The 13,668-nt window shown below is 32.0% G+C and overlaps 1 protein-coding gene and 1 pseudogene across 1 annotated transcript; both read right to left on the bottom strand.

The window, feature by feature from the left end:
- Positions 1 to 5,928: 5,928 nt before the first annotated feature.
- LOC104880834 (G-type lectin S-receptor-like serine/threonine-protein kinase SD2-5) lies at positions 5,929 to 9,186 on the bottom strand. Its single transcript, XM_010658772.3, has one exon. It carries the CDS (start codon positions 9,046 to 9,048, stop codon positions 6,526 to 6,528), a length of 2,523 nt encoding a protein of 840 aa, XP_010657074.1. The 5' UTR covers positions 9,049 to 9,186; the 3' UTR covers positions 5,929 to 6,525.
- Positions 9,187 to 10,191: 1,005 nt separating this feature from the next.
- Positions 10,192 to 13,615, bottom strand: LOC100266038 (G-type lectin S-receptor-like serine/threonine-protein kinase SD2-5; annotated as a pseudogene).
- Positions 13,616 to 13,668: the final 53 nt, after the last annotated feature.

The raw sequence follows: 13,668 nt of genomic DNA, 5'->3' as shown, positions 1-13,668 counted from the left end.
AATTCAATGAAAATAAGTCTCTTTGAGGTGGTCTTCTTCTTCATGATTTCTCATTGGCTTGATTTGTCTTTGGATTGCCACTTTGGAAGTTGTCTTGTCTAATCACACTTGAAATATGATCATTAGTTCTAAACCTTATTTTGTTATCATCAAAATCATGATTAACTAAACTTTGGTTTCACAAGTTGGAAAAAACATTGTTGGTCATCTACCAACTGTAGAGAACAATGTTTTGCTATTTCGAGTGCTTGACAAATCAACCCAAATCATTAATTTATTATACACAAAGACTTAAGCTTATCCATCTTGGTTTGTGTTCCTAATCTTTCTCTTATACCAAGTATTCATTAAAGCTTACGATTACCAAGAGTCTCATTTAGTGCTTTCACACTTAGTCCTTCAATCACTCACATTGTGTTGTTGACATGTATGACTTCGTTACGCTTGTTGAAACTTATGAGTATAGTCAATTAAAAGAATAAATTTACATAAATGTCTTACAAATAAAAGTTACTTTTAAAACATGTTTTAAAATATATAAAAGAGGTCAAGAATATTTTAAATTCCTAAATAGGTTTTTGTTTTACAAAATATCATAGAATAATTGTAAAAAATTAAATTAATTTAATTTAATTTTTATTTTACTATTTTTAATATATAGATAATAATGAAATATTTTTTTAATAAAATAAGTTATAAAATATAATAATTTAATTATTTATAAAATATATTTATTTTAATGTAATTAAAAAAATTTAAAAGTAAGTTTTAAAAAAATAATATAAAATAATTTTTAAAAAAAGTTAATCGGGACACTCCGTCATGTTTAATTTTTTAAATAGGATAGAGATGAGAATTATTTTGAATAAACAGAGTAGGGTTGGGATAGGGGCGACCCATCCCATACCTACCTTGTTGTCATCCCCAAAATGGGATAAGACTATAACATACCTATAACCTCCATTGTAAAGTTCAATATGATAACTTCACCCTATCTTAAAGATGAGAGAAATTACCATATCATAAATATTGAATTTGACTTATGATCTTAAAAATAGAACATTCCATTTAATAATATTGATATCAGTGATACTAGACATCCCCTTGACTTAAATATGTTAATACAAGTGCTTAGAGTAGTCTCTTTTATCATAATTTAGGTGGTCAAAGAAACGGCATATCTACTTTGTTCCATATTACAACAAGGACAACAAGTTTGATTGCATAAAATCTCCACCTAGTAACAAATTCTAGACTTGTCTAAAGTAAGCTAAAATTTTTATGATTCTAGGATACTATTATTGGTTCAAACATAATATTGAGAGCATTATATTTTAGTATTTATGCTAGAGTTATGACAATTGAATATTCATAATAATATATGAGTGTCTCATATATTTGTTTTAAAAAAGTTGTATAGCCTATTAGTTGTTATTCTAACCCAAAACAAATCAATTTAAACCTAATTGTGTGGATTGGAAGAGAAGTATATATATATATATATATAGTTTTCACTACAAAGCAACTCAAATGGGTTAGTCTTGATCTAGCACTTGAGCCAACTTCATGACCTCCTCCCTTGGAGGAAAATGATGCATGTCAAAAGTGGAAGAGGGATGATGAGATGGCAAAGTGTAATACCTTGAGGTCACTCAAAAGTATATATGTTGCAACAACAACACTAGTCCTATGCCACTGCATTTGACATCCTTTATAACTTGCAAGAGAACCATCATGAATGTCATTCAAAAAATATAGGTATTTTGAGAACTTTTATAAAATAAATCAAGAAACATGCACTCAAATAATAACATTATTAAAATTTTAAAATTGTCCCATCTAATCTTTTCTCTTCGACCAACTTATCCATTTGTTTTTTTTTTTTTTTTCGAAATTGAAATGATAAGTGAAGATAGCTTCATGATGGTTATCAAATTAACACACGACTAATGAATATAGCACATTATTTTTCAATTTTCTTTATTTTACTTATAAAATAATGCACATTTTTTTTTAATATGTTAGTTACACATTGTTATAAAAAAAATTTAAGTTCATTTTTTTTCACTTTTCATTTTTCATATTTATTCATTTTAATTATTTATAGAAACTTTAAAAATAATAGTAATAATAATAATAATAATAATAATAATAATAATATATGATAAATAATTAATATAAAAATAAATATATAATGAACAAATTTAGAGATTTAGAACATAAGATTTTTATATATTCATGATAAATAAAATATTTATTTATTTGATAAATCTTATCATATAAAGATTAAATAGAAATATCTTTGTCATGTTATTTAATTGTTTATTTTAAAAAAATTTATATTTTCATGTGAAAATAAAACTAATTATCATGATTTTTAACTTTTTGCTTATGATTCTTACTTAATTGTAATTTAAACTTTTTTTTCTTAATTAAAATATTTAAGATTTTTAATTCAAGAAGATAAATTTGGTTGTGGTTCTAACATTTTGCTTTGTTAAATTTTTAAATTTTCAATTTATATAAAATAAAAAATAAAAAATTATATTTAATTATTTATATTAATTTTTATAAAATTGAATATATATATTTATAAAAAAAACTACATTTAGTCATTTATGTTGATTTTATTAAAAATTAAATTTTTTGCATACTGAAATTCTACATTAATAAACACAACTTTTGAAAAAAAAAGGGTATTATTCTTTTTATATAAAAAAATATCACTCGAGTGATACTTTTTAACATACTCTAGTATTACTTTTTTATTTTTTATTTATTTTTATTTTTTTATATATAAAAATGGTACCATTTTTTTCACACGATTGCGTTGATCAATATGCAAGTATTTTAATTTTTAATAAAATTAATATAAATGATTATATATAATTTTCTTTATGAAAAAATATACTTTATTTTTTATTTTATATAAATAAAAAATTTAATAAAACAAAATGTTAGAACTACAATCAAGTTTTACCTTTTTTAATTAAAAATACTTGATTATCAAGTGTTAAAGTTTTATTTATTTAAAAAAAAAATCATAATAATGACAAACCTTTTAACTTGTCATGTCAAAATTAAAAAAAAAAAAAAAAACTTATCCGATTTATCAATAATTTTGAAATATTGATAATTTTTAAGGATATATTCCTAAACTTTTTAAAAATTATTATTATTATTATTATTTTTAATGGCACGGGTATTCATGATTCTCCCACTAAGGAAATGAAATACGAATTCTGACTATGTCACTATGCAGCAGAATATATTCCAAAAAGATGTATAAAAAATCATTATAGCTAAGAAGGAAGATCCTCTTTTTGAATGTGTTATCCGGAAGAATATCCTTTCAAAGTCAACATGACACTACAACCAATCACTTAAAGTTATTTCATCTTTGTCAAATGAAATAATTTTTTTTTTTAAAAAGAAAAATGTCAAATTTCCTTCTTTTTTTTCTTGAACTTTCCTTTTTTTAATTTAGGTGTCATTTAGATAAACTTTTTTCTTTTTACTATTTTAAAATTTTAAAAACATAAATTATATTTGAATTATGTTTAAATTCTTCTAAAAACATAAACATGATAGTTGCAATTTTTCTTTCTACTCTTAAAAATAAAAAACAAAACATTTGTGAATGTGATGATTTTTAATAATTTTTTAGTGAATTTCTATTATTTTTTAGTACTCTTATAACGTGACACATTCAAATTGGTAATTTGATAAATAATAATAATAATAACTATATTTGTATCTATGAAGATAATTTTCAAAAATATTTTTTATGCTTTTTTTTTCAATTTTGAGAAGCAAAAAGTAAAAATAGGTTAACCAACACAATTTTCAAAATAGTTTTCAAATTTATAATTAAAAAAATGTAAAAATAAAACTACGAAAATGTTTTTTAAAACATCTTTAAAAAAATAATTTTTGAGAATAATATTTTAAAATTCTTTTTTATTTTATAAAATAAAAGTTTGTTTGAGAATTTAAAATATTTTATTTTTTATATTTTTTGATATATTTTAAAAATAATTTTTTATGTAATATTTTATTTTAAATTATTTTTTATATTTATATAATTAATTTTTAAGACAAGTCTCATAAAATAAGTGAAAAAATTAAAAATAATTTAAAAAATACCCTATTTTTATTTTTAAGAATATTTTTTATAGTCAATATATTTCTTTTTCTTTTTTTTTTTTAATAGGAAACCATTTCTGAAAAATAATTATCACCTTTAAATGTTGTGGTGAGATATGTTTTTTTAGGGGGTGCAACTGGAGGTTGACTTGACCCAATCCGAATTCAATCAAATCTTTAAGTCGGTTTGTATTATCATTTTCAAATTTTTTATATTTTATCCTATAAAATAATATTTATTTTTTTAATAAAAAAATATCAAATTATATTATTTTATATATTTTTTATTTTTTAAAAATATATAAATTTATGTTTATTCTATTGTTGTTATCTTAAAATTTCATTCTAATTATTACTTAAATTTTTTATATGAATAAATTTTAATTTTTTTAAAAAACATATTATAAATAAAATTTGAATTATATAATTTGATTATTCGAATTTAATTTAAATATAAATTTTAAAAAATGAAATTGGGTTTAACTTATACCAAATGAGTCAAAATTATTTATTTTTCCACTCCTTGGAACAGTTGGTCAAGACATTGAATGAAGTAGGGGCAGAGGGAGTAACGATGGCCTTGGAGAATGCGGACAATGTGCTGCTGCCACTCGTCTTTGCAATGACCTTGTTTACTTTCCAACAACAACACTAGTCCTATGCCATTGCATTTGACATCCTTTACAACTTGCATGAGATTTTGAAGGACAAGGAACAAGTTAACTGACAGGCCACCTTGAAAACCATCATGAATGCCATCATGGATTGAAAAATTGGATTTTATCGGTGATATTTTGCCGATATATCGAATATCGAGCGAGTTCAAAACAAAATTCAACATTGGTTATCGATTAAAAGGAATATCGGTAAAATCGGCAATATATCGACAAAATATTGGTTTAATAGAAATATCGATTGGATTGATCAATATACAAGTATTTTAATTTTTAATAAAATTAATATAAATGATTATATACAATTTTTTTTATGAAAAATAAACTTTATTTTTTATTTTATATAAATAAAAAATTTAATAAAGCAAAATATTAGAACTACAAACAAGTTTTACCTTTTTTAATTAAAATTACTTGATTGTCAAGTGTCAAAGTTTTATTTATTTAAAAAAAAGAATAATAAAAATGACAAGTCTTATAACTTGTCATATCAAAGTTAAAAGAAAAAAAGAAAAACTCATGGGGGGGATAATTTTGAAATATTGATGATTTTCAAGGTTATATTCCTAAACTTTTTAAAAATGATTTTTTTATTTTAAATGAAATGAAAGGAAATACTCAACATGGTCTTTTCATACCAACAATTTGGCCATCTTTTACATGTTTGGTCATAGTAAAGTATAATGTTGCCTGGCGTTGATTTATAAAGCATGGAAGACTAAGAAAATGTAGAAAAGAGAATAATTCAAAACCGGTGTGCTCTGAAATAGCTTCTGGGATTACAATGGGGCCAGAAGGCTCTCCAAGTGAAGGTTACCGGAAAGCCCCTAGGAGTTGGTGCCGTATGAAGACTTGAATTGTCAATGGCGTAGCACTGTTGCTTGCTGATGAGGCCCTAGTGTCTCTTCATACGGCAGGTTCATTGTAGTTGGTCAAGACATTGAATGAAGTGGGGCCAAAGGGAGTAATGCCCTTCTCACTCGGCTTTGCAATGACCTTGTTTACTTTGACTCGTGGGACTTGGGTTCCACAATGCTTTATTGAATTTTTCTTGTTTTATTTTCTTGGGATTCGCTTGGACAAAAATTATAGATAAAATGGAAATTGATAAAAATAATAAAATAATAAAGCCACAAAAGCTCATCAAATTCAAAAGGAAGAAGGTGAAAATGAAAATTTTTAAATTTTCAGTTACAACCAAATAAAGACTAAATAAAATTTCATAAAAGCATCACACTTTCATTAGAGTTACAGCTAGGTAGGTTGACCTACTTTTCTTAATAGTATAGTAATTTAAAAAAGTTATACTTAAATTATTATAGTAAAAAAAGTTATTACAAATATATGGTAGTTTTTACCACCTAGAAGAGAGGAGAGAGAAGAGAGGGTGAACGGATAGACGAGTTCTCTTAAGGATTTTTTTTTTTTTTTTTTATAAATGGGGAATTTTTAAAAATATATATATATATTTTTTCATATAACTCGTCTCTTGAAAAGACGATTTCGTCTCTTGGAAAGACGATTTCGTCTCTTGAAATTTGAAAAGATAATTTTGGTTTTAAAAAAAAATTATCCGTTCACCCTCTCTCCTCTTTCCTAGGTGGTAAAAACTACCTTATATTTATAATAACTTCTTCTATTACAATAATTTAAGTATAACTTTTTTAAATTACCATAATATTGAGAAAAGTCCGTAGGTTGACGTTTACCTAGGTCCTGATAAAGCTGATGGCATAATTGGAGTAGCAGCAGCAGCAACCTTGTGAGCAATGCCCCTAGGTAATGGTGAATACGAAAAATTGTAAATCAGGTCATCTTCAATATCAACCAAACCCTCCAAAGCCTTCACCACCACGGACATGGAAGGCCTCCTGGCATAATCATTTTGTAGGCACCATGCAGCAACCTTCATCAGCTCCATAACTTCTGCTCCATGTCTCTGCATATCCTCACTGTTTTTATCAACCATATCCAACACTTGTCCTTCATTTGCCTTCCTTCTGAAAATACCGAGTAAATGCATATCTTCTTCAGGTTGAGATCGGTCTACATTTCTTCGCCCACACAGAATTTCTAACAACACAACGCCAAAGCTGTAGACGTCCACTTTTTCTGTGATAACTGAGCTCAACCATTCGGGAGCCAAGTAACCCGGGGTCCCCCTCATTGTTGTTACAACTTGGCTTTGGTCCTTGTCAATCAGTTTTGACAATCCGAAATCGGAAACTTTTGCATTCAAGTGTTCATCCAAAAGGATGTTTTGGGGTTTGATATCCAAGTGAAATATCTTCTGCCTGCATTCTTCATGGAGATAGGCTAGTCCCTTCGCTATGTCAAGGATGATCTTTCTTCTGGATTCCCAACCAAGGGAAAGATGTTGGTTTTTGTGGAAGATCCATTTATCCAGGGACCCATTACACATGTACTCATAGACTAAGAGCCTATGTGATTTTTCAGCGCAAAATCCAATCAGTCTTACCAAATTGACATGGTGAATACTGCCTATCGTCTCAACTTCAGCTGAGAATGATTTCTTTACTTGAGCTAAACCTTCAAGATGCTTGACTGCAACTTTGACACCATTGCTCAAAGTGCCTTCATAGACTGACCCGAATCCTCCTTCCCCAAGCTTACAACTAAAGTTTTGTGTTGTAGATTTCAAGTCTTGGAAGGAGAATCTAGTGGGCATTCCTGATACCTGATCTAGGTAATCCTCCTCAAATTCAATAGAATCCTTTTTCTTTCTGAAAAGAAAGAAGCAAGTGGTCATAAAAATAAAGACACCGAAGAAAGCTGCAAGACTTGATACGAGTATAACTCTAGCATGCCCTTTTTTCTTCATGTTTCCAATATCAATAGGAGAAATCGCCACTTTAAGGAACGTGGATGACTTAATATCACCCCGATCAGTGGTCATCAATGAAAAGACCTCAGATAGAAGGCAGCAATCCCCATCTAAAGGATCGTCTGTATATTGAAAAAGAGCAGCTTTGCATGAACAGTTGTTCAAACAGGCCTGCTTGCAATTTTCTACGTTTGTACTGCTAATGTCAGAACTGAAGGCAAAGTAACCTACGTGTTGAAGCTCAAGAAGATGATGATATTGAGAAGAGCCGCAAGCAATGGGTTTAGTTGTATAGCATCCATGACTGGGTAGGTTGTCATCTACTGGCCTGAAATAGTTTGTTCCATTAGCAGATGGTGGGGGACAGCTACACTGTCTTTCTGAGCAAATGCCATATTTCCCGCACACCAGCGGGTATTGACAATCATCTACATCACTTAGATGATTTGGAAATGATAACCAATCAGTCAGAAGATCAGCCGCCTCCCAGCTATTATTTTTCCACCCGTAGGCTCTCAAATGACCATCCGGCCCCAGTTTGATGAACTGAGCAGACAAGTCTGTAGCAATGAAAATCCTTGAATCTGGATAGTTTGGGTCAGCACCATGTATGAACCCATCGAGGCTTTCATTCCCGAGTAAGATATAATTTTGTTTTGTTTTACCTTTTGTGTCTGTATCCGAGCCCTCAAGAAGATAATAGATCTGAGGAGGATTGGACTCTACATAAGCTACCAGAGCTTCATTAGTAACGGAAAGTGATAACATACCTTCAGTCCAGTTATCTGTGGCTAAGCTGGCTGTAAGCTTCTTCCCTGAAACCATCTTTTGGCCCTGAAGTAGAGCATCGGTGGGGTGGTCAAAAGACTGCCAAACCGTAGCATTGTTTGCGTCAAAGAGGACAACATCTCCCGCTTCAGTCAATTTTAAGCCTGAAACACTCTTTCCTGTTGTGTTTGTGGACCAAACAAATTTGCCATCAGCATCCTTCAAGATCAAGTCTCCTCCTCCAGTTAGCTGTAAAGTAGCATTTATCCGGACAGGATTGTTCCGATTAGCAGACCACACTAGTTCTGGAGATGATATAAGAGGGAGATTGTATGCGGGGCAGATGACAACAGCCAAGAGGCATTCATCTCTTATATAGCGGCAGTAGAATCCAAAGCAGAACCCTGCACCTTCGCCTTTGATGCAAAGAATGGGCAGCAGAGAGACCTTCTCATCCCCCCAGATAAGCTCTTGTTCAACGTTAGTCCATGAACTGGAGTGACGTGCAATATTAGGATAATCGTGCACATATAGGGTAGCACCACGACAGAGAGAGATGAGAGCGAGGAGGGAAAGAACAGCAACATAACAAGACTCCAATCGATGCCAGGCCATTGCTTTTCCGGATAATTAAGAAGCTGGATTTAGATTTCCACCCACACAACATTGAAGGAATGCAACAAGAGATTAAGAAAATGGACGAAGTTGCAAACAACACGGTGGAATTTAAAGGTCAAGTCAAGTTACAATAGTGATATAAAGCATGAATGATTTTTGTTGAGAACAAATCATAAATTTGAAATTTTGTCTCTCTTCCAAATAACTTAGTTTAATTTTAAGGTCAAGTCAAGTTATAATAATGCTACAAAGGATGAAGGGTTTAAAATTTTGCCCCTCTCTCTCTCACGAAAATATGAATGTTGATCTATTAAGAGCTTGTTTGGAGTGATTTTAGATTAAAAAAAATAAATTTCAAAATTTTTTTTCAAGTATTAAAAATATTATATATAATAGATATTTGAATTTCCTTTCTATGTGGCATAAGAGAAGTAGCTATTACCTTATATTTTAGTCATATTAATATAAAGAAAATGCAATAATAATATTAAGATATTTTATTTAATATATTTTATAAACGTTGTGATTTCGTATTTCTTCTCCCTCTCACCCGGCTGTTTGATTCAAGCCAAAGACATTTTGTTAGAGTCTTCTTTTGCGTGGATTTAGGGTTTTAATATTATTGTTTTCATTTAGTCAAGAAAGGCCATATCCAAATGAGTGAAAATTGCGATCATGATGTTAATTCATCGTTTTTATTTATTTATTTATTTATTTATTTTTCCACTCCTTGGAACAATTGGTCAAGACATTGAATGAAGTAGGGGCAGAGGGAGTAATGACGGCCTTGGAGAATGCGGACAATGTGCTTCTGCCACTCGTCTTTGCAGACGTTGTTTACTTTGACTAAAGCCACTTGAATTCAAAAGGAAGAAGGTGAAAATGAAAGTTTGAAATTTTCAGCTACAACCAAATAAAGACTTACTTATTTCTAAATAGAACCTTAATATTTAATAGTATTAAATATTAAGTTATTTATTTTTATAGTATTTTATTTCTATTAAGTATTAAAAAGTAAAAAAAATCATTGTGTTATTTTTTCTATTTAGAAAAAGCCACATATTTTGACTTTTTCTATTTAGTAAAAAGTTTATAATAAATCATAAAAAAGTAAAAAAACAAATAACCTAAATTCTAAAACTAAATGATTTTCAGCAAAAAACTAAAAAAACAAACACCACCTAAATAAAATTTCATAAAAGCATCACACTTTAATTAGAGCTACAGGCTATGGAAGGCCTCCTAGTGATGTCACTTTGTAAACACCATGCAGCAACTCTCATCATCTCCACAACCTCTGCTCCATGTAACTGCATATCCTTGCTATGCTTATCAACCAAATCTGACAGTCCTCCCTCCTCTGCCTTCACCTTGAAAAGATTCAACAAATGCATATCTTTCTCAGGCCTAGCGTGATCCAGATTTTTTTGTCCACACAAAATTTCCAAGGTCACAACACCAAAGCTATATACATCTGCTTTTTCTGTGATTGCAGAGCTGAACCATTCAGGAGCCAAATACCCCAAAGTTCCTCTCAATGTCGTCACAACTTGGCTTTGGTCCCTGTCCATTAGCTTGGACAGACCAAAATCAGAAACTTTTGCATTGAAATTTTTATCCAAAAGGATGTTCTGGGGTTTAATATCTAAGTGCACTATTTTCCTGTGGCATTCTTCGTGGAGATAGGTTAGACCCTTTGCTATATCCAGGATGATCTTCCTTCTGGTTTTCCAGTCAAGGGAAAGCTCTTGGTTTCTGTGGAAGAGCCATTTATCTAGGGATCCATTACACATGTATTCATAAACTAAGAACTTATTTGATTTAATGGCGCAGTATCCAATCAGTTTTACCAAATTGAGATGGTGAATGCTGCCCATCGTCTCAACCTCGGCTAAGAACGAATCTCTAGTTTGAGCAAAACCATTGAGACACTTGACTGCAATTTTGGTTCCATCACTCAGAATCCCTTCAAAGACACAACCAAATCCTCCTTTTCCAAGATTCTGACTAAAATTTTCAGTTGCCTCTACCAAGACTTCATAAGAGAATCTAGTAGGCAACCCTGGTACTTGGCAGAGATAATCCTCCTCATCTTCCTTGGCATCGTATCTCTTCAGAAGAAGAGATTGCCTTGTCACGACGATAAGAAATAGACCAAAGAAAGCTGCCAAGCAGGATACCAGCATGACTATAATCTCGCTCCCTGTATTTGAGGGAGGAGGAGGGATAAGGGGAGGATTAATGTCTGGCGAAGGAGCCTTGGGCTTTTTTGGAAGGTTTTGCACCTTAAGGAATAGGGTCGAATCAATTAGTTCTTTATATGCTGCCATATCCGTGAGAGAAAAGATTTCAGATAGGAAAGAGCATTTTGTAATACTCGAAATTTTTGTAAACATTGCAGCTTGGCAGGAGCAATTTTTCAGACAGGCCTGCTTGCAACTTTCAACCTCCGTAGCATCCTCACTATAGAAGAGAGCAGGAAAATATGAAGTATCCTTGAGCTCGACAAAACTCTGATCATGAGAAGCTTCACATAACAATGGAGTAACTACGGAACACCCAAGATCAGGCTCCTTCTGATCTATTATCCTAAAATGGATGTTTTCTTCACCGGTTGGTATGGGACAACTGCACTGCCGATTTGAGCAAATTCCATATTTGCCACATCTCAAGGGGTACAGACAATCAAAGTCACCAAATAAGGGACTGCGAGAAACCCTCCACCCATATTTTACCCACTCATAAAATCTCAATTGCCCTGTGGGTTCCAGCTTCATGTACCGAGTAAATGATACAGGAGGACTCGGAAACTCCCAAATTGGCTCGCCTGAAGAAAGAAAGAGGCCGTCGTTTTTAAATATTATAGCGTCGAGGTAATCGACTCGCCAGAGAAAATATTCCAAGGGTGGATTGGATCCAACACGTGCAGCAACAGCATTACTAGTAACGTCAAAAGAAATCAAACCTTGAGACCAGTCTTTTTCTGAAACACTAGCTACGAGTTTCTGCCCAGAAACCAATCTCTGCTCTGGAAGTAGACTGTCTGTTGGATGATCAAAAGACTGCCAGACCGTCTCATTATTGCTGTCGAACAGCATCAGGTTCCCTGTCTCAGTCAAGTTTAAGCCAACCACAGACTTACCACATGTGTTTGTAGACCAAACTGCAGTGGTGCCATCAGCTTCTTTCAATACCAAATCTCCTTGTTCAGTAAGTTGCAAGGTTGCATTTTTACTAACCAAACTGTTTCTGTTAGCCGACCACACTACTTTCATCTCATCTGTCCGCAGGATACTGTCATAAGTTGCATTATGATTTGGGAATATGAGAACAGCAAACACGAAGCCATTGCTGTCATAATTGCAGTAGACACCACATACAAAACCTGAGGGCCTCACTTACTCTTACGAGGATTGGGACGAGAATAGAATTTCTGCCAGTGCGTACATGATGATCAGCCGATGGTTTGTTAACCCATAAGGATGATAGGTTTGCAACTGAATTATTGACATCAAGGAAACTAGCAGGGTTGAAGTAAGGACGACTGAGCCAGAAATTGTTAGTCCTCAAAGATGGTATGTTGGCAACTGGATGATCTTGGGCATTTACATGGTGTAAAGAAGGGATAAGAAGACTCAGAAAATGTAGCACACAACTCAGAACACGGCTGATGCTCATTGCTTACAGAGGGACAAAGGAAGACAACAGGAATTTGGATGAATTAAGACATTTATATAGGTTGCCTCATGACATGAGGAAGTGATACATATTTTGTCATCTATTGCTTCCTAGTTTCCAGCTCTCAACCATAAGCATAGGATTCATCCTGTGGAAGATACTACTTGTGCATTGTCTTAGATAGGTCACCTATATTTAATCAATCACCAAAGAGGACGGCAATATGCTGTTGCTTATGTGATCTATCATTGATGTGAAGGTCACATATTGGTCTTTTGGCTATAGATTCACTCCCATCCAGCTTATAGCTAGCCTCTCTTATGTTGGTTTCCTTGTAGACATAATGGAATATGCCAACCCCAAATTGCTATGTAGGGGCATATACATGTTGGACTGCGTCAAGGTTTTCCAGTCTATGGAAGTGCATTAAAAAGAGTGAAAATGAATGTGTCCAGAGGAAAGGGCTGAAATTTTGTTGAACACTAGGGAAGGAATGAAAAATCCAATGACATAATGAGGCACCAAGTTGGCATGGCGAATGTTGGTACTTGTCTCAACCTCGACCAAGAATAATTTCATATTTCAGTGCAGCACCCACCTCATGGTCATTATTGCAACTCGTTCTAAACATCTCTTTTCATGGATTTCCAACAAAAAGGAGAAGAAAACTGGCATGCCAACCATGAGAAACATACCATTTTTGTTGCTGAAGCACTGATCAATGGTAGAATGTAGATACCCATTTTTGTCGCTGAAGCAGTAATCGTCAGGTTCTGCCCTGAAATATCAAATGCATTCCTGCCTTCTTTTTTTTTTTTTTTTTTTCCTTCTTTGGCATATAGGCTGCTCTCCATGGAACAATAATGCAGCTGGAATCCTTCCATAGAAACAAGGGCTAAGTGGATTTATTATTTACATCGACGTAAAAACACAACCCAA

The sequence above is a fragment of the Vitis vinifera genome, chromosome 12 (assembly GCF_030704535.1).
Source record: "Vitis vinifera cultivar Pinot Noir 40024 chromosome 12, ASM3070453v1".
Classification (NCBI taxonomy): domain Eukaryota; kingdom Viridiplantae; phylum Streptophyta; class Magnoliopsida; order Vitales; family Vitaceae; genus Vitis; species Vitis vinifera.
The sequence above is the reverse complement of the archived record's forward strand: the minus strand, read 5'-3'. Positions and strand labels throughout refer to the sequence as shown.